The 21,106-nt window shown below is 40.5% G+C and overlaps 1 protein-coding gene across 3 annotated transcripts in view; it reads left to right on the forward strand.

The window, feature by feature from the left end:
• The window catches only part of STXBP6 (syntaxin binding protein 6), a 257,695-nt gene that overhangs the window by 187,989 nt on the left and 48,600 nt on the right, over positions 1-21,106 (forward strand). For all 3 annotated transcript variants that reach the window (XM_043434654.1, XM_043434655.1, XM_043434653.1), the window contains 2 exons: positions 11,934-12,064; positions 12,994-13,159. In XM_043434654.1, coding sequence (XP_043290589.1) covers positions 11,934-12,064; positions 12,994-13,159 — 297 coding nt within the window. The remainder of the gene's footprint in view (positions 1-11,933; positions 12,065-12,993; positions 13,160-21,106) is intronic.

Raw genomic sequence — 21,106 nt, forward strand, 5'->3', positions numbered from 1 at the left:
ACGGGGGAGTTGTGTCCGGGAGCAGAGCACTGGGCCCTCCCCTCACTGGGTGCGGGGAGCTGGGGTTGCAGTGGGGTGGTGGTCCATAAGGGCTTCTGCTTCACAGCTGCTGAAAGACCAAATGATTCCATCTCTTCTCACTGTAAGGGGCATTTGAGAACTAAGAATGCTTTTTAACAACTCTCACTGGTAAAATATGTATTGAATTTCTACCAAATATGACATTTCCCTAAAGAGAGTTGCCCCTTGGCCAGTACCTTTTCCGTATATGACAGATAATGTGAAAGGAAAGTATCATGTTAAAAGCATCTCTTTTTTGAGTTTCATTCCCAGTCTTTGAGGTGCTTGTAGAGTAATTTAATTCATTCTTGAGTCAGGTAGCCTCTGCTTTGATGCCTTTGTCTTTAGATCCTCTGTTTGTAAATCTCCTAAGAATAGATCAAAAATGATGTTTGTATCTGTTTCCAGAATTTAGGAAGTAAGAACAGAATGAGGCTTTATGGCTGCAGTTAACCCTTTCTGTTTTCTTCATTGGATACCACAGTATTTCATATTGGATTTAATCTCTTTCAGAAAGCCGTCAGCGTTCTCACAGGTCAAGGCATTTATTTCCCTGGCTTGGATGAGTGTGTTTGTTCGTTTCAAGGTCACACTATATAAATCAGACATGTTATACCCTTTCCATATAAAATACAAACTTGCAATAATAGCATTAACCAAGTTTTATAATTCATTGTATGTTTACCCTTTACCCAAAATGCATGCAAATTGATTTTTTCCCCCACAGGTGTATGGGGAAAAGTCTGAGGAATCTAAAAATTCAACCACAATGGAAACCTTGGGTGGCTGAATCTCAGGCCTAAAGTCGTGTTTTCAAGAAGGCTGAGACAAACAGAATTGCAAGAGAGATGCTGCTAGAATAAGGATGCAGGGAAAAAAAGATTGTTTTCAAAGGCTTGAACCCACAACATTTTTTCCTTCTAGTCCCCTAATATTTTTGTAAATTCTTGAGTATTACCATTTTCTCTGCTCTCCTTCATTGTGAGAATGCCCCTTTTTTCTAGTGAAAAAACAGTTCACATTCCTTACAACCATGGCTTGATCTTGAAACAGAACAGTTGAGCCTGATCTAAGTTGTTGGCTTCTTCATGGTCTCGGACATTCTTCCTCTGCTTCCTTTGGTCGAGAGAGCCCTTTGTTGATTGGCTTGTTCATTTATGCGTGTTATAGGGACTGGCACCAGGTATTGGTTTATAATAGAATGGGCATCGTTGCTGCTTGTCTGGAGAGGGCAGCACTCATCTTGAGACAGGGAACTCACCTTCTGGGGATTACACTTCCTGATTGCAAGCTACAGATTTCCCCAAGACTACCTATGGTGTACCTGAGCCTGTCATTGACTTGAGATGTAGAATACCCTTTCACAATAAAATCTACATATTTCTATAGTTAAAGTAACATTGTCAACAGAGTAAGAAGGTTATAAATGGGAGGGACTAGATGTTGTTTGTTTTTAAATGTTGATCACAAAGTTTGGTTTGTGTGCTGCTTTTTTGGCTGTGCCACAAGGCTCACAGAATCTTCGTTCCTCCACCAAGGATTGAACCCAGGACTCGGGAATGAAGGCATCAGGTCCTAACCACTGGACTGCCAGGAAATGTCCAGGAAGGTTTTTTAACATGGAGCTCATGTTGGCATGAGGCTTTGAAGTTGTACATTGCAAAAGTAATTTTGTCTCCTTGTGGGTAATTGCAAATATAAAAACCAGCTAGTATAGCTAGTACTTCCTGCTGAATTAGTTTAAGGGTTTGCTTGCTCTGCAAATGTGTAACTGTCAGTTACTTTGGTTTGATGCTGTACTTTCATTTTAAAAGCATCCTTCCTGAAGAATGCATGATGAAAGATGTTCTTCTTCTCTTTCTACTGAAGGACTCATCCAAACTTATTTACAAAAAAAGAAGTTTCCCATACAGTTACTTTTGATATCCCTTTGGAAAAATTTCCTAGACTTTGAGTCTGCTCCTCCTCCTCCTGGAGGAGGAACATGAGGAACATGAATCTGGAGATGAGAACATGATGTAGGTACAGCCCTAAGAACTAGTGATACCAAATAAGGAAACATTTGCGCGGAAAGCTCCTTTCTTGGTGATTATCCCTCCTATAGACCATACTATTTTGCCTTTAAGAATCAAGCCTCGAAGCCCTATTCATTGACTCTCCCCTTCCCTCCCCTTCAGGGTTAGTGGAGTAGGAACTCTAATAGGACATCCTGTATTTGTCCTTACTGGCTTGATGGTTGTGGCTGAAATGCCACCATTTTTGTTATTGTAGATGTTGTTTGCTTGGATTAAAATTTTCTTCCTAAAAACAATCAGATTTAAGACTACCCTTTCAGGCCCATTTGGGTTCTTTCAGGAATCTGGCCAGTGATCTCCCAGGACCTAAGATGGAAGGAGAGGAATAGGGCCTCAGAAACACACTTGGCCATTTCATGAATTGGTGGAATTTGGGAGCCTGTGGAGGCTAAATGACTGTGTCCATAAATTATGACATACTTTGAGAAGTAGTGTGAGAAGCAAATGATCAACCCTGTGTGGAGAGCACTGGGCTTCGTTCCCCACTCACTGTAGCAGTGATGATGGGTCCCTGATCCGAAAGTATGTGGGATAACAATCTGGATATTTTTGCTTCTAAGCATTATAAATATTCATCCATCTCACTGGATAAAATTGCTGATGCAGCTACCATCCTAAATAAATAAATTATGGAGAAATTTATTTCTCCATAGATACTGTGGCCATATATTATCACCCTGCTTATTTAACTTATGTGCAGAGTACATCATGTGAAATGCCAGACTGGATGAAGCACAAGCTGGAATCAAGATTGCCAGGAGAAATATCAACAACCTCAAATATGCAGATGATACCATTAGGCAGAAAGCAAAAATGCACTAAAGAGCTTCTTGATGAAAGTGAAAGAGGAGAGTGAAAAAGCTGGCTTAAAACTCAGCATTTGAAAAACTAAGATCGTGGCATCTGGTCCCATCACTTCATGGCAAATATATGGGGAAACAGTGGAAACAGGGACAGACTATTTTCTTGGGCTCCAAAATCACTGTGGATGGTGACTTCAGCCATGAAATTAAAAGATGCTTGCTCCTTGAAAGAAAAGTTATGACCAACCTAAACAGCATATTCAAAAGCAGAGACATCACTTTGCCAAGAAAGGTCCATGTAGTCAAAGCTATGGTTTTTCCAGTAGACATATATGGATGTGAGAGTTGGACCATAAAGAAGGCTGAGTGCCAAAGAATTGACGCTTTTGAACTGTGGTGTTGGAGAAGACTCATGAGAGTCCCTTGGACTGCATGGAGATCAAACCAGTCAATCCTAAAGCAAGTCAACCCTGAATATTCATTGGAAGGACTGAGGCTGAAGCTCCGATACTTTGACCACCTGATGGGAAGAGCCGACTCATTTGTAAAGACCCCGATGCTGGGAAAGATTGAGGGCCGGAGGAGAAGGGGGTGACAGAGGATGAGATAGTTAGATGGCATCGTTGCCTCCATGGACATAAGTGTGAGCAAACTCTGGGAGATAGTGAAGGACAGGGAAGCCGGGCGTGCTGCTGTTCATGGGATCGCAAAGACTCAGACACGACTGACTGAGCGACTGACTGAACAACTGTGAAATTCACCTGGAATTATCATACATTAGGGTTTGGGAAAAGCATTAAGAAAAACAGTTCCAAGTAATCATTTCTCATCATGTCCTCTCAGCCCGTCTCTTCACCACATCTGCCCCCAGAAGGCATGCTCATTCTTGCTTTTACTCCCTGAATCACATCTCAGAGAATTTCTTTTTCTTTTTTTTTCCTTTATGTCTATCACCTCTGACACAGTCAAAGAGCAGCCCTGATGAGGTTCTATGGAGACATCACTTTTTTTCCTTGTTCCAAATTGTGTATTTCACATCAGCACTCTTATTGAAATCAAAACATCTGACCATTAGACTCCAGCAGAGCAGAGGGCTAAGGCACACCACGAAATGCTGACCTTCCCTCAACTACAAGACTGAGAGAGGGCTAAGCATGATGACATTTTTAAGTATTTTAGGTACATACGAATGGTAAATTCTGCATTTTAGCTGCCTTAGCCTCAACATCAGACTGTATTGAGGATATCAATGCAATTTGTTCTCTAGCACCTTCCTTTTTTTTTTTTTTTTTAAATGACTACATAAAGTTATAAGAAGATTCAATTTGAGTTTAACGTTAAAAAGGAATGTTCAGGTAGAGAATATAGAAGTGGTGAGTCATTATTTTATTTAAATGCTGATTATTGTTTTCTTTAAGATAATATATTAGGATTGAGACTAGATCTTTTGTATTTGGGTAAAATTGATTTTCCTGTTTGGGGCAATTGAGAAATGATACTATGAATAATGAGATTATAGGGGAAAGAGTGACTTTTAAAAAAAAAGGAAGTTACAAAACCATTGGACCTTGAAATGGAGAATCAGCTTCTTAATCCCCAGCAGAGCATGTGTTCTTCTGCCGTTTTGCACCACATGCAAGTAACTTGTGTTCCTGGTTTTTGTTTCTGATGACAGCCTTTGTCCTGCTCTTCCACCAATTCTTGACTTAATATAAGACCAGTCCTGATCAGACTACATGGTGCTTTACTATTGGCTAGCTTATCTGGTTTTGATTACATAGAATTTTCTGACTGGGCAAAAGCAAAGCTGGCGGTCTCCACTCTGACTATAGCTAAGTGTCTTATTTCTGAATGATGTGTCACAACCGGACCATTTAACTCTTTAGGCCTTTAGTTCATGAGAAAGACATTGTTATACCACTTGATGGTATGATGGTAATGATATTCTAGACCTAAGAGTTTCTAACACTGCTTCTTAACAGCTGAGATGTAGATCAAGTCTCCAGAAAGGCTAAAGAGGAGCATGGAGGCAATGAAAACCAAATTCTTTTTGTCAGAACTGGTAGTAGAAAGACATGCACTTGGTTTGCCCTATGCTTCTGTCTTCCTCTGATAGCACCACAGAAAACAGTGATGACCAGGAGTGAGTGAAAAGAAGCATTAGGCTTGGATAACCCCAAAACATGACTTACTGAGTGAGTCCCAATGCACATGACTCAGTGGTCTTATAGATGTTCTGGAAATGGCTTCTCTGTTGTGATAGTCTTTAACACCCAATGAAATGTGACATTTGACATTGTAGCAAAAAGCTGTAGTGAAAAGAGTAATAGACATAGACTCTTAGTTCATTGTTTAGGTCACAGGTTTTTTGTTTTTTTTTTTATTACCAATATTGCTTGGGAAAGTCAACTCTTTCTGTGCCCCAATTTCATTGTCCATAAATATAATATGTGATCATAGCAGTAACCCTGCCTCTGTCACAGAGATATTGTCAAGTTCAAGAGGAAAAAAAAAAAAGCTATGTTTAAAAAGTTTTAAAAAATTTAAAGGGCTTGTGTCAATCTATTGGATCCTACATCGCTACTTCCTATCTTTGTGAGGATTTAGCCATATCTTCTGTGTTTTAGAACTAGATGGACCTGATAACAATCTGATTTTCATTCTTCAAAAATATGTCAGAGAAGCAAACACTGAATATTTTACCCAGGCTTGAAATAAACCTGTTGTGAAATGAACAGAGTTCAGTGAAAAAAATAACATGATGGGGAACCTACCTGGATACGATAATCACAGGTTTTTCAATGGAGATGACATTTAAGCAGAAATCAGAACAGTGAGCAAGAGACAACAATGAAACATACTCTCAAACACACACATAGGAAAAGGGAGTTTCTATGAAGGGAATAGCATTTGCAAAGGGTACGCAGCGGTTGCTGTTTCCCAGGAGGAAAAGATGACTGGAGCCTGGGGGACAAAAGGGAGAATGGAAAGAGATGAGAATGAACAGGTACTTAAGGGCCAGATCATCTAGGACTTTGCAGGTCATGGTAAGGGACTTGGGTTTTATTCTAAATTCCTTGGGATGCCATCAAATTTTTATTTCACTGAGGTATAATTGACATGCAATATAATGATTCAACATTTATATACATTACAAATTGATCACCATGATAAGTCTAATAACCATGTTTTTACGATGGGGAAACAATGGAAACAGTGACAGACTTTATTTTGAGGGGCTCCAAAATCACTGCAGATGGTGACTACAGCCATGAAATTAAAAGATGCTTGCTCCTTGGAAGGAAAGTTATGACCAACCTAGATAGCATATTAAAAGGCAGACACATTACTTTGCCAAGAAAGGTCCATGTAGTCAAAGCTATGGTTTTTCCAGTAGTCATGTATGGATGTGAGAGTTGGACTATAAAGAAAGCTGAGTGCTGAAAATTGATGCTTTTGAACTGTAGTGTTGGAGAAGACTCTTGAGAGTCCCTTGGACTGCAGGGAGATCCAACCAGTCCATCCTAAAGGAAATCAGTCCTGAATATTCATTGGAAGGACTGATGCTGAAGCTGAAACTCCAAAACTTTGGCCACCTGATGCAAAGAACTGACTCATTGGAAAAGACCCTGATGCTGAGAAAGATTGAAGGTGGGAGGAGAAGGGAACAGCAGAGGATGAGATGGGTGGATGGCATCACCGACGCAATGGACATGATTTGAGTAAACTCCGGTAGTTGGCGATGGACAGGGAAGACTGGCGTGCTGTGGTTCCTGGGGTCGGACATGACTGAGCGACTGAATTGACTGATCATACAAAGTTACTGCAATAATATTGACTGTATCCCCTATACTGTACATTACATCCCCGTGACTTATTTTATAACTGGAAGTCTGTGCCCCTTAATCCCTTCACCTGTTTCATCCAGTCCCTCCCTTTGCCTCCCGTTTGGCAACCACCAGTTTGTTCTCTGTATCCATGAATCTGTTTCTGTTTTGTTTTGATTGTTAGCTTTGTTTCTAGATTTCACGTAAAAGTGAATCATACAATAGTTGTCTTTCTCTGTCTTATTTGATTTAACATAATACCCTCTAGGTCCATCCATTTTGTTGCAAATGGCAAAAGTTTGCTGTTTTATGGCTATGTAATATTCCTCTGTATATGTATACAACATCTGATTTGTCTGTTCATCTATTAATGAACACTTAGCCTGCTTCATTATATTGGCTATAGTAAGTAATACTGGAATGAACATAAAGGTGCATATGTCTTTTCAAATTAGCATTTTTGTTTTCTTTGGATAAATACCCAGCAGTGGAATTGCTGGATCATATGGTAGTTCTGTTTTTTAGTTTTCTGAGGAACCTCCATACTGTTTTCCACAGTGGTGGCACCAGTTAACGTTCCAATCAGCAGTCCTGTTTTTTGCACATCTTCACCCACATTTGTTATCTGTTGTCTTTTTTATAACATCCATTCTGACAGTGTGAAGTGATATCTCATTGTAGTTTTTATTTGCATTTCCCTAATGATTAGTGATGCTAAACACATTTTTATGTGTATGTTGGCCATCTTTATGTCTTCCTTGGGAAACTATCTATTCAGGTCCTCTGCCCATTTTTTAAATGGATTGTTTGTTTTTTCTGATACCAAGTTATGTGAGTTCTTTATATATTTTGAATACTAACCCCTTATCAGAGATATCATTTGCAAATATCTTTTCCCATTCAGTAAGTTTCCTTTTCATTTTGTTGATGTTTTCCTTCACTGTGCAAAAGCTTTTTAGTTTTGTAGTCCCACTTGTTTATTTTTGCTTTCGTTGCCCTTGCCTAAGAAAATAGATCCAAAAAATCATTCCTAGGACCAGTGTCAGAGAGTATACTGCCTGTGTTTTTGTCCAGGAGTTTTATGGTTTCAGGTATTACATTTAAGATGTTAATTCATTTTGAGTTTATTTTTGTAAATGATGTTTTATTCTTTTGCATGTGGATGCAAGGTGGAAGTTTTCCCAACACTATTTATTGAAGAGACTGTGTTTTCCCCACTGTATATTTTTAGATCCCTTGTTGAAATTAATTGACCATATACATGTGAGTTTATTTCTAGATTCTATCCTGTTCCATTGATCTTTGTGTCTGGTTTTTCTTTCTTTCTTTCTTTTTTTGTGCCAGTACCATACAGTTTTGATTATTATAACTTTGTAGTATAGTTTGAAATCAGGTCATATAATACCTCCAGCTTTGTCCTTCTTTCTCAAGATTGCTTTGGCAAGGAGTTCTTAAAAGATGGTTCAGCCTTATGTACTCCAGTTTGAATGGTCAAGCTGGTTAAAAGGCCAATTTGGGGGAAAATCATAGTTATATTGCCCAGAATGTGGCTGCCTCATGAAACCTCCCTGACTTTCCCCAGCTCTACTTTGGTCCTTAAATCCCCCCACATACATCTCAGATGACTCCTGTGTCATATATTCTATTATGCCTTATTCTCTGTAGCATCATTCTTACCTCCTCCTCATCACAGTTATTGATTGAGAACCACTTCTTTCTTAATATTTGAAAAATCCTCAAAATCCTCAAAACTTCCTTCTGTATCTTCCATCTAACAAATGCTCCATAAATATTTGTTAAATGAGTAAGCACATAGTTCAGTGGCTCTTAGCACTCAAAGTACCTCCGCATCAACTGGAAAGATTTAAAATATGGATGCCAGGGCTACTGGCATCAGTAGCCAGAACTTCCCCAAAGATTCTGACTGACAGTGCTGGGTATTTTTGTTGTAAAACTCCCAGGTGATTTTGATGTGTGGGTTGGAGTGGAAGATTAGGGGATGGGGCTGATTCTGGGTGGTCTGCAGTATTACCTGGGAATATCATCATACCCTCTCTAAATGCTTGTATATTTACCTTTTCCTCATGAATGATGAAGCTATGAAAAAATGCCCTGATTATCTCACCTTTAAAGTTTTTCAAAATAATGAATATGAAATCTACCCTACAGCGGTACTGATCCAGATCATTTGGTTGCATTTTCCAGAGTGTGCTGTAAATTAGCTTTCCTTGGGAAGGAGAAGGTGAATTGCTGTTTTTGCTAGACATCTGGAATTTGACTGACTGACTTATTTTTAACAGCTGTGGATCTGGAAAACATGAAAATAGAAAGGGGTTAAAACATGCTTCTTCAAACACAGAACTCAGAAAGTCTGGCAATGGCATGATTGTGCAAGTGTTTTGATTTCAGAAGGGGGAAGTCTTCATTTAATTCTATATAATGTGTATATAATAATATAATTTTAAGGCACCTGCTTCAAAATAGAAAGTGGGATGTTGGAGATAATAACACTAAACAAAAATTAAACTAAACTGGGCTCAGTGCCCAGGAAAATTATCAGATTCCAAGAACTGGGCAAGGAGTAAACTAATAGAGGGTAAAAAAAGCAGGATTGGATGAAGTCACATCTGCCTGTGTTAAAAATGACAATGAAGCAATGTGATCGCTCTTGAACAATCCCGTGGGGCATTTGTTGAGTGGGTGGAGTTCCTGCCCTTCTCATCTTCAGTGACAAACTTCCAGTGGAACTTGCTTTCCTAAAATGTCAGTCCCAAACATGCCAATAATTACAACCATCATGAATTATGTTTGAACTTTTATAATGCTGTAAACTAGTTGGAAATAAGTGGACCAGTAATAAAAATAAGAGTTAACTGAAGTCAGAAGGAAAACCTTTATGTTTCCCAGGATGCCTAAATGTCGTGTTATTTACATAAACAAAGGAGGAAATCCTCTTTGTGTGTTTAGGGGTGTGGGTCTAATACAGGAACCCACGTTTTCCTGTTATTGCAAAGCATTCTTTAATCTTTTAAGCACATTTTAGGACCCGCATATATTCCAGGTGTTGTTTCCTTTGCTATTAAAACAGCAGAGCAGGGTATGACTATCAGAGAAATTTAGGAGAGCCCCCTTTGTGTCACATAGACACACAAAATAAGTGAATTAAGTGGATAGACAGCCCTGGGTAGACTGGTAATACTGCATGAATTTAGTGAGGGGAATGGTTGTTCCTCATGAACTTAACCAGGCTTATGTGTGGAACTGTAGGCCAGACAGGCCATTTGTGGATGGAAGATGATAACATTTCCTTGATCTTGGGTGTTTAAGGGGTGATGATTTTTTAACCATGAAAGTAGATGCAGTTGGTGTGAAATGTTCATAAGCATTTAGCCAAAATATAACTGAATAATGGGCATTAAACCTAAGCATTATTTGAAATTAAAAAAAAAAAAGTTTGCTAAATTCTGGTTAGGAACAAAAAGAGAAGGTTGAACTGCGATCCTAAAAACAGCCCAGTCCTAGACCATAGGGTTCTCACCTAAAGGCGGGGTGCCCATATATCTTTGGTCACTTTCCCCTCTAGGTCACTGTTTTCCTGCCTAAATGACCCCAGACACTGAAGCTGTGATAAACTCTGCTGTGTGTGAAGGAGAGCCTTCTTACCACCAACCATAACTGTCATAGGTACTTTCTGTCCTTCATCCTGCAAGGATTTGTTTTGCCATCTGTTTAGCATTGCATGGTTATTTCAAAGTGTGGGATCTGTGGGCTGCTTTGAAAGTAAGAAAGAATGTAGTGTTGAGGTACAGGCTTACTAGGACTGCATTCATTACGAGGAGTGCTTTCCACTTTTCCTGCTTCCTTTAATAGCATCAGTTCTATTTAAACTTACAATTCCTACAGCCAGAGCTCAGGAGGAGCTTTGAGGAAAATCCTTTAAAAATACTTAATTACCTCCCCTCCCTTGAGGCCCTAAGTCAAGAAGTAAGCAGACAGGCAAGTATTCAGAGTGACTCTGTCCTGCTGGCTGGTGCTTGACCTCTATCTGAGAGGTAAGAAGGGCTATCCTCAGCGTGGAAGGGAGAACTGACCTAGGCGGGAGGAGGAACTGCCGCGGGCCTGCAGTTGTAGCAGCTTAAGGAATTCATATGTGGAGGTGCGGGGGCTATAATCAGATGCAGATTAGATACAAACTCACTATACTTTATGTTGAAGCTGAAACTACCATGCTGAAGCTGAAACTCCAATACTTTGGCCACCTGATGCGAAGAACTGACTCATTTGAAAGGACCCTGATGCTGGGAAAGATTGAAGGCGGGAGGAGAAGGGAACAACAGAGGATGAGATGGTTGGATGGCATCACCGACTCAATGGGCATGAATTTGAGTAGATTCTGGGAGTTGGTGACGGACAGGGAGGCCTGGCGTGCTGTAGTCCGTGGGGTCGCAAAGAGTCGGACATGACCGAGCAACTGAACTGAACTATAAAGCCAAATGGTTTTTTTGTTTGTTTTGGGGGTTTTTTTTTGTTTGTTTGTTTGTTTTTTGAATGAGGTATTTCTTGTTTTATCACTGAAGCCTGGAATACTTACACTGGACTATAGCATTAGAAATATGCGTTGTAGTTGCCTCGGGGAACCAGTACACTACACCTTTAAAGGGTAGCCGTTCCCAGCCACCCCAGCCTGCTGCTCTCAGCCCTTTGTGCCGCTTTCCCTGCCAGCCATTGTGCATTTGGGGCCTCCATTAGAGGGGCTTGCTATTAATTGTCCCTGTTGTGTTCAATGTGAGTGGATGAAGACATCAGTGAAGCTGCCCTTACAGTTACAATTATCTTGTAACTGCTCGAGGGTGCAGATTATAACTTCTGTTCCTTTTGAGTTCGCCTCTCACTAAAGGCACACATATTCATTCATTTTCTATTTTTCTCTGCTTCTGTCTCTGCACTTACCTCTCCCTCTCTCTTCCTCCCCTCTATATTCACACAGATACACATGTATATATACACACACAAGTATACTTATCTGTCTCTACACACACACACACATACAAATGTGTCATTTTTTCTTTTATTGCACATATGTATGTAGGTATAAGCTAGAAACAGCTGTGGATGGGAATCCAATGCACCCTGCACGCTCACTGATCAGAGTGGTCTTTTCTTGGCAGTGACCAACAAGAAACCCACACAGGCATCCATTACGAAGGTCAAGCAGTTCGAAGGCTCCACGTCATTTGTGCGGCGGTCACAGTGGATGCTCGAGCAGCTTCGCCAGGTTAATGGCATCGATCCTAATCGGGTGAGTGAGCTGTCCACTGCTGAGCTGAGGTGTCCTTTCCCCACAGTGACTCTCTCACTGACCTTGGCAGAGTGGAGGGTGTCTGAGTCGTTTTTGACAAGGCTATTTCTCTGTTTCAGTTATGTGGCTGAGACTTTCTGATTCCTGTGCCTGTCTTATGGGAAATTACAAATCTTTTCATCATGTTGGACAGAGGCACCTAAGGAGATGCATATTGAAGAAATGCTAGCTGCCTCCAATGCAAAGAGCAAAGTACCAAGTGCAGAGCTCAGATAATCCCATCTGTGATTATCAATATGAAAAACCATGTTCATCAAAGTTCCATCTATCTCGTAATGCAATCAGGGATGAGGCTTATTTACCAAAAATCAAATGAATGAACTGCACCTTAAAAATGATGTATTAGAATTCCATTGGATTTAATAAATGAAACATTTCATGGTAGAGTTATGTATTCTAGTAAATTCCCTTTGCTACACACTAACCATAAGATATATCAATGATGAGGAAAAATGAAATGTAAAATGTAACTATACACTACAATAATAAGGGATAATCTTTCCCTACCAAAGGTTAGGGACAAGATTAATATTGTTCAGTGCCAGGAACCTGAAGTAATCCTTTTTTGAGTAATGGGAAAGACCATGTGTAGTCTGAAATATGATACCAGTTGATATGCGGTTAAGCCAAAGGGACCTCTGTGCTCTTTGCTTCTTGGGGACATCTCAAAACACTGTGAGACTTGAGGTCTGCTTGATAAAAAGAGAAAGGTGGACTCTCTGTGCCCCTTGGTGCTAACCAAGATGAAACTTGTGATTAGGAACAAAGTCTCGGAAAGGTGTTTTAGCCTCTATGAGTCCTAATATGGTAAACCGGAAGCAGCAGTTTTTATAGATGGAGGTCATTCGTTCTTTCAATGTCTTTTCCAGGATTCTGCAGAGTTTGACTTGTTGTTTGAAAATGCCTTTGACCAGTGGGTAGCCAGCACAGCCTCAGAAAAATGTACCTTCTTCCAGATCCTCCACCACACCTGCCAGCGCTACCTCACAGACAGGAAGCCGGAGTTTATTAACTGCCAGTCCAAGATCATGGGAGGTGAGTGGGCGTTTGAATGACTAGCCGTCCGTTTCCTTCCACTCGCTTTTACATAAAGAGGTGCTCAGCAGCATAATTAAAGACCAGAAAAAAAGAATGGGATGCTCAGAGCTGGACCGCCTGAGGACCATTCTGGGAGTTCTTTGTATGCTAAAGACACAGTGGCTGTGTTTTCACTCTTCTCCAAAAACCTATCTTTTTAAAGGAATTAACCCTTTAGCTAAGATTATTTGTACCAGGAGAGGAAGCCTGTCCCTTCATTAGAGAAACCTGTGCATTTGGTTTCCTCTCTACTGTTTCTATCATTTCATCACAGGACACTTTTAGAGTCACTTTTTTCCTAGTATTTCTCATGATGTTTTACAACTATTGATATCAACGTTCCTACAGATCTAGTTCCTTTCTCTCAAATAGCAACCAGTCTCTCGTTTATTCCTTAAATGGCACGCAGAGCTGACTTAGGATGAGAGCTGTAAGCCAGCCTTATAGGGGCAAGTACCAGTATGGGCAAGTTAATGAGAAATGTTTAGAGGGTGCTGAGCACGTTTCTTCTAGGTGGCATTTCTTTTTAGAGAATTGAAACTGCTAAAAGTATAAAGCCTTGCCAGTCACTCTGAGTTGAGGAAGAGTGTGTATATCATTGGTCTTCTCCCTGGTATGTTCTCCTGGTTTTGAAAGCATCTTCTAAAAAAAAAAAAAGTACCAACTTTGGCTTAATCAAATGTCAAGTGAAGGTCACATTAGAGACATTACATTTTCCCCTTGGGCTATATATATCTTTCATACGAACAGGAGGCAGAATCCATCGTCCTGTCCCAATGGCTGCTATGCGCACTGTCTCTTTGCCGTTAGTCCACTAGATGTGGTGGGAGAAAACGCTGTCAACTTCATTATTATCCACTAAAGTGTCAGTGTGCCTCTGACATAGGAAGTTGCTCACATCATACGAACCTTGAAAAGTCTCTCAAATGCTGATGCAGACCTTTGTGTTATAGCTTCTTTATTTAGTCCTAGAAAAACGGAAGAGGTGATGAGTGCATATTTTCTTCAATGTGGCTGCATCCTATGGAACAAAAGTGAAAAAACTATTAGACACAGATGTTGAAAGAAAAGGAAATGTCAAATCTCTTACTATTTGGAAGATATAATGAGGTAGAACCCTCTCTCATGTCTGTGCCACCAGTGCTGTTCAAATGAATTGTGCTTTGAAAGTCCAGCCTTAACAGACTTGGCCAAAGGTCAGAGGACCCAGGCTGAGGACCACAGATGGCCACGTTTTCAGGGAATGGAAAATTGGCAAGGAAATTCCAGCTTTCCCTCATTCTTCATTAGGATTTTCTGTACTATCCTAGAATCAAATTTGCTTCTTGATCTTATGCTATGAAACATTTTCCCCATCGGTAGCAGTGTAGTATGGTCAGCTGCTTGCCTAGCTAGCACTTGAGCAGAGTCTCCTCTAAAAAAAAACAGTGTGACATATGGATTTGAAATTTCTGTTGCCCTTGGAGACAGACTTCCCTGGAGCATTCCACTCCTCCAGGTGCGATCCGGGAGGCAGAGAGCATCAGAAGCAGAAGTGGTTCCATGGGGATGACTGCATTTCCTCAGAATGGAAATGGGAGGTGGAAGCAGGGTGTGTGGGTCGGGGGAGGGGACAGACGCATTCCAGTGTCCTGCGAAGGTGAAGGACAGCCCTGGGAACTTCCCTCCCTCCTCCCCTAGGGGCAGCACTAGGTAGCCCTCTCCCCTGTTGTCCCTGAAGCTCCCATTGCTTCTCTCAGAGCCAGCCCTTTCATTCCTTCATTCACTCTTGGCTCATCTGCCAGTCACACGGTATGTAGGTACTGAGTATCCACTCTGAGCTAATCACTCTCTACATCCTGGATGTGGAATTATTCTATAGTTGGCCCCTTAACAGACCCTAATCGCCACCACTCAAACCCCAGACTGGCAGGTCCCTAACAGCCTTTCCATATGCATTGTTGCGTGCGTGCATTCTGGGTCGCGTCCCACGCTCTGCAGCCTGCCAGCTGCTTCTGTCGTTGACCCAGTCTTTTGATATCTTCCACCACCCTGTGAACCCCAAATTAGGCCGAGTTGAGACAAGAATCTGCATATTCAGTGTTAAACTGTTGGTCTGTGTAGTGTATAAAACTGAAGACTGATTTCCTGTTGTAAGAAAAAGTTCATGAGACCAAGTCCAGAATTGACTCCACCTCAGTGACCATGTGTCTCTCTTCTTCCTGAGACCCCCGTTTTCCCTGATGTAACATGTGGAGGTTAGTCTAAATGAGTTCTAAAATCTGGCAGGCCTGTCATTTGAGAATCCATAATTCATGAGGTATAGCTTTATTGTATACGTTAATCACTGCTTAATTTAATAATCCGATAGAAGATTTAGTGCAGTTAGATATTGCCTAGTTCTAGATTCCCAAGGAAGGCCAAAACGCTGGAACTAAGCACGTTGTACTTTGTTGGCAGCACGTAGTCCTTGATGAGGACAGCCTGTCTTATTTAAACAGTTGTCTTTCCTTGATAACAGTTGTACCAGCACACCCTGGCTAATTAGCATGCTGATTAGGCTTCCTTTCTGCCAGTTATCACAATTCAGAGACAGAAAAATTGTGTGGTTTTTGGGTCACTGCGTTCTGACATCTTTAACTTTTAGGGTACCAACCCCAGCTTCAACAGGTGAGATCTATTCCAAATTTCAAAAATCTTCTGGTCTGTCCTTACGGTATGGGCCACAAGTGCTAGACGTGGTTGTTTTTCCCACTGTGAAATGTGATAGATTTTGTTAATTTTAGAGAACTGATAAGTGTTGGTGTGCTGTCCTCCACCTCCGTTCTGTACATATGTTATCTCATTTAGTTTTTACACCAGCCTTTGGAAATGCAATTTATTATCTCTGTTTTACTGAGAAGGAAATAGGATCAGAGGATTAGTAAATAACTTGCCAAGGGTCATATAGCCTTTGTCCTCAAGTGGTAGAGCTAAAATTCAAACACAGGCCCTCTCTAAGAACATCTTTTTCGGGGCCACTAAGTGGTACATATCAGGGAACATCATTGATACTCTCTTTGGTATAAATGGTGCTCCCTAAAGTTGTTTAAGAATTTCGGGACATATTTTAGCCAGCACATTCCTAGGTATTAAAAAAGGGAGCTAAGTGGAGAGGGTCAGAGATATGAGAAGTTTTAACTTTTTTCCTTCTTTTATTGCAGTATACAATTAATATAATAACTTAAGCACTTTTGTTTCTGCCCTAAGAATGAAGGAATCATCAGGGCCTTTAAAATCATCTTGCTTGTTGTTTCTTCTTTGTTTTGGTTCATAATAATTTCAACATATTAAAGAGATGAAAGTGAGGCTATTTTAGTCAGTGGGGAAGATGCTGGAGTCCTGGCCACTCACCAGGCCTCTTAGGTTCTTTGTTTCTAGTCTCACCTGTCCTTGGGAAAACTGAAGCCATTTGAATGATATTTTGAAGAACAGATCTGCCTGACTGAACCACACTTCCTCTAATACCAGTTGTGAAAAGATTGTCATTTACGTATCTACAATTCCATGAAATTCTGCTCTTATATTTATTGATTGTGTATATTCCAAATGGCCGCTGTTTCTTCTTCCCTTGGGGAAAGTCGGTTACATGGAAATAAATTCTTTGGCTTGTTTGAAATTCTCTCCTCCAAAGATGTTATTTCCTTATCTCCAGAGGATAGACTGGGAGCTCTGATCTTCTGGTGTTGGTTATAGGGTCCAAGAGACATGTCCAAAGTCTGCAGCTGTGAAGACCCCCATAAACTGAAAGAGGGAGGGATGCTCTGAGCAGGTGTGAAGCAGGAAGCATTGGTTTCTTCAGTCAGCATCTTTTCAGCCATCTTCTCTTCTTTGGATGGTTAGGAGACTTTGTCCTCAAGCCTTGGTCATTTCTACTTTCCACTCTACCTCTCTACTAGTTTATTCAAGGTCAGTTACCTTAAAAAATATAAAGTCATTCATTCAGTTGCTGGGTCCCTAAGCTACCAAGCCACCTACAAAGATGGAAGGCAGAGGTGTAGAGCCAGTCTGGCTGCTGGAATGTCATGTAGCGTTAGGAACAACAGGGCCCTGAAGGTGAAGCCTTAGCTTCATATAGGTCATACTTACTTTTTCTAAGATAGTAGCTTTTTTCTGCCTCTTACAAGCAGAGTTGATAGTATAGATGATATACTGTCATATCTGGATAAGGAAATGGCTGCCCACTCCAGTATTCTTGACTGGAAAATCCCATGGACAGAGGAGCCTGGTGGGTTACAGTCTGTGAATTCACAAGAGTCAGACATGACTTAGCAACTAAACCAGCACCACCACTATTATGATGATACATTTATGCTACAAAGATGCCTTGAAGGAATTAATCACATATGTTGAACTTTAGACTCTAGAAGAGAGACTTACTTTCATTTAATTTATTTCAAAAAAAAAAAAAAGCATGGTCTGCCCCAAATAGTAGCATCAGTTTACTTATAATGGACCTGTTGTATTAAGTCAGGGTCCCAAGGGGAACTTTGGGATGCTCTCTGCATCCTTCTTACTAAAATGTGATCAAATCCCACATAGTTCCCCATTGTTATTTTATTTACACTGACCTGTAATGATTACTGTTGCCCTATTATTTTTATGCCCAAATCTGTGAACTAAGGAAATCTTTAATGGTTTTGGCAACTTCTGTGTTAGAACCACCAAATAGATACTTTGTAAACCTATTTTCTTTTTTAGAAAGTATGGTAAATTATTTGCAGAAAGAAAGTAATTTATTCCTTGAGGCAAGGTTCCATTTAAACTGAAGCATGTCCTACATTTTTCTTGAGTTCTGAGCCCAAGCACCTCTGGCTAACTCATTCAATTACCTCTCCCTCTTTCATCTGTTCTGTGTGGGTCATCTAGATGGTTTGAGGCCCAGTTGTTCACATAAGCATTTACTCAGCACCATCTGCCTCTCAGGTCCTGAGCTACCTGTGGACATCCAACAACCAGGTGGGCACCTTTGCCAACTTTACCTACCTTCCTGGGGCGAGGGTGTCATCAGGTGTAAACAGATATCAAAACATATGATATACCAAGGAGATGGCTGAGCTGCATTTAAAAGGATAGTTAATAGTTGACAGGCACATAAGGGCAGGATGAAGTGAGTTCTCTCTTGCAACACTTAATCCAGACAGTGTCATTTCAGTGTTGTCATGTTCAGCTATATTCAGAATTTGGAATGTGGCAGATTGTTTTTCCACAAAGCAGACTATTTGTAAGTGTCATGTATTTTTATCATCACCACAGGGTATTTCTTTAGCATTGTCCGTCAACGTGCAGACCTTCAGATGAGGGTATAAAGTGCAGTCTTCTGAGCTCTATTAGAAATCCAGGGACACATATGTCTCTGATGTCTCCTTCATAGCAGGCTAGCCCTCATTCACCCCTGTCGATTGGTATGCTAAAGTGAAAGTCGCTCAGTCATGTCCAACTCTTTGCAACCCCGTGGACTATACAGTCCATGGAATTCTCTAGGCCAGAATACTGGAATGGGTAGCCTTTCCCTTCTCCAGGAGATCTTCCCAACACACGGATGGAATCCAAGTCTGCTGCATTGCAGGTGAATTCTTTACCAGCTGAGCCACCAGGGAAGCCCTGGTATGCTAAAGGAGAACCGAATGGCTTTCCTCTGGAGTCCCCTGGGGTGGAACAGAATCTCAGGATGCAGACTGTGACTTTGTATTGTACTTTTCTCCCAATCAATGTAGGGGCATACCCCTGAGCAACGTGTGCGAATATTTTACCTTGTGAGTGCCCTGGGTGTGGGCATGTGTAAGGTGAGGTGACAAATGATGAAACAGAGCAAATGTATGCATCCTAAGAGTGTTCTTTTTTTTTTAAGGTATTTTTTTTATTGAAAGATAATTACTTTACAGAATTTTGTTGTTTTCTGTCAAACCTCAACATGAATCAGCCATAGGTATACGTATATCCTCTCCCTTTTGAAACTCCCTCCCATCTCCCTCCCCATCCCACCCCTCTAGATTGATACAGAGCCCCTGTTTGAGTTTTCCTGAGCCATACAGCAAATTCCCATTGGCTCTCTATTTTACATATGGTGATGTAAGCTTCCATGTTACTCTTTCCATACATCTCACCCTCTCCTCCCCTCTCTCCATGTCCACAAGTCTGTTCTCTGTGTCTGTTTCTCCATTACTGCCCTGTAAGTAAATTCTTCAGTACCATTTTTCTAGACTCTGTGTATATGCTTTAGAATACGATATTTATCTTTCCTAAGAGGGTTCTTATGGAAAAACAAAAGTGATGTATACGGTCGTTCTTAATCCAAATATATCAATAGAGTGCTCTAATAGAATCTGTCATATTTGCCATGATTTTTATATTTCTTCCTCGTGTCTTGATGTTTTCTGTCAATGAATAATAGTTTTGTGGGATGTGAACCTCGCACTCCTACACATACTCTGACCATGGGCACAGTATAAAGAGTTTCTTATTTCTCAAGGATACATTCGTGTGTAATTTTGCCCCCACCACTAAAACTTTAACATACTCAGGGATTCAGCAGATGTGCACTAGTGATTACAATTCACATACCAAGTTGAACTGTATTAAAAAACCATACTGTTGTTGATGGCATGTAGATAGAGAGCAGGGGAGGAGGCCGGGCTGCTTAGATCATTTACTGTTGTGAGAGAGTCAGGAAGTTTTCCAATAGTTCTTAAGATCTAGAGGAATCCCTATCGTAGTTCCTCCAGTGAGTTTTTGTTACCCTTTAGGAAATAACAAAGGAACAAACTTCAGTTATCCTCTACCGTGTACAAACAAGGAAAGTGATTTATGAGGAATTGCCTGAGATCCCACAGCTAATGAGGGATGTAGCTCTACCATGCTCAGGGCTTCTCATTTATTCCGCGTCCATTCATTGGAGACCTGGACTCTCAAGTTCCCTCAATAAACCCAGGCTTCTTTTCCTTGTGTTGATTCAAACAAAAGAGGAGATAGCCCCCATTTAACAAGATATGTATGAGACTCAAATGTAAAATTCCATTTGGCAGTTCTCTGTAGATGTCTGTTAGTGATATTAACCATAAACGTGTACAGACTTAGCCACTATTCTCTCATCACTCCATCCTTTTTGTTGCAGCTAATACCATCTTTTCCTAGAGAGCTTGATATTTTATATAAGACTTGCTTTTTTAGAAACTTTTTGGAGAGAGTAAGAAATTAAAAATAGAAACCAAAGATTATACATCAATAAGAATAACAGTACAAATATTTAAAATATACAATTGGAAAAGCCCAGTTTGGGGACTTTTTTGTTTTGGTTATTGGGATCCCACCAGTGTAACTACTGCATCAAACACAATTGAGATACATGGTGCTGCACAAACTGCTAACAACCATCTGACATTGGCTGAGTGCTCTTAGGAGCAGGACGTTGTAGCAGAAGTTATGACATGCTTATCTGATTCTTTGATGTATGTATTGTTTAAATTTAGGACAACATTACCAGCGGTTATGTTGGACATTTTGTATGCTTTCTCATGTTTTCTGGTAGTCATTCAACTTTATCTTATTCCCCAAAGGTGAATTAAACGCAGATGCTTTTATTTTCAGTGAGAGAATTGAAGTAACCAGGGACTAGTTCCTTAGGTTCCATCCAATTCTGTACATGATAAAAATGAGTAGTAACTAAAGAAAAATTGGGTCACAGATGTGATTTTTTACTTTCTCTTTTTCATTGCTCACTGACTGTAAACTACACTGAAATACATGCTGTGAAACAGCTGGTGGGTTATGGGGAGTCCTCCTGAGCCTGGGGTGACTTCGTGCGTTAAGTGCTTTTTGAATCATCTCTCTCCATCAAAATCTTGAACCAAACCAAAGCTCCACAAGAGGACTTCCGAGATATCATTT

The sequence above is a fragment of the Cervus canadensis genome, chromosome 17 (assembly GCF_019320065.1).
Source record: "Cervus canadensis isolate Bull #8, Minnesota chromosome 17, ASM1932006v1, whole genome shotgun sequence".
Lineage (NCBI taxonomy): Eukaryota > Metazoa > Chordata > Mammalia > Artiodactyla > Cervidae > Cervus > Cervus canadensis.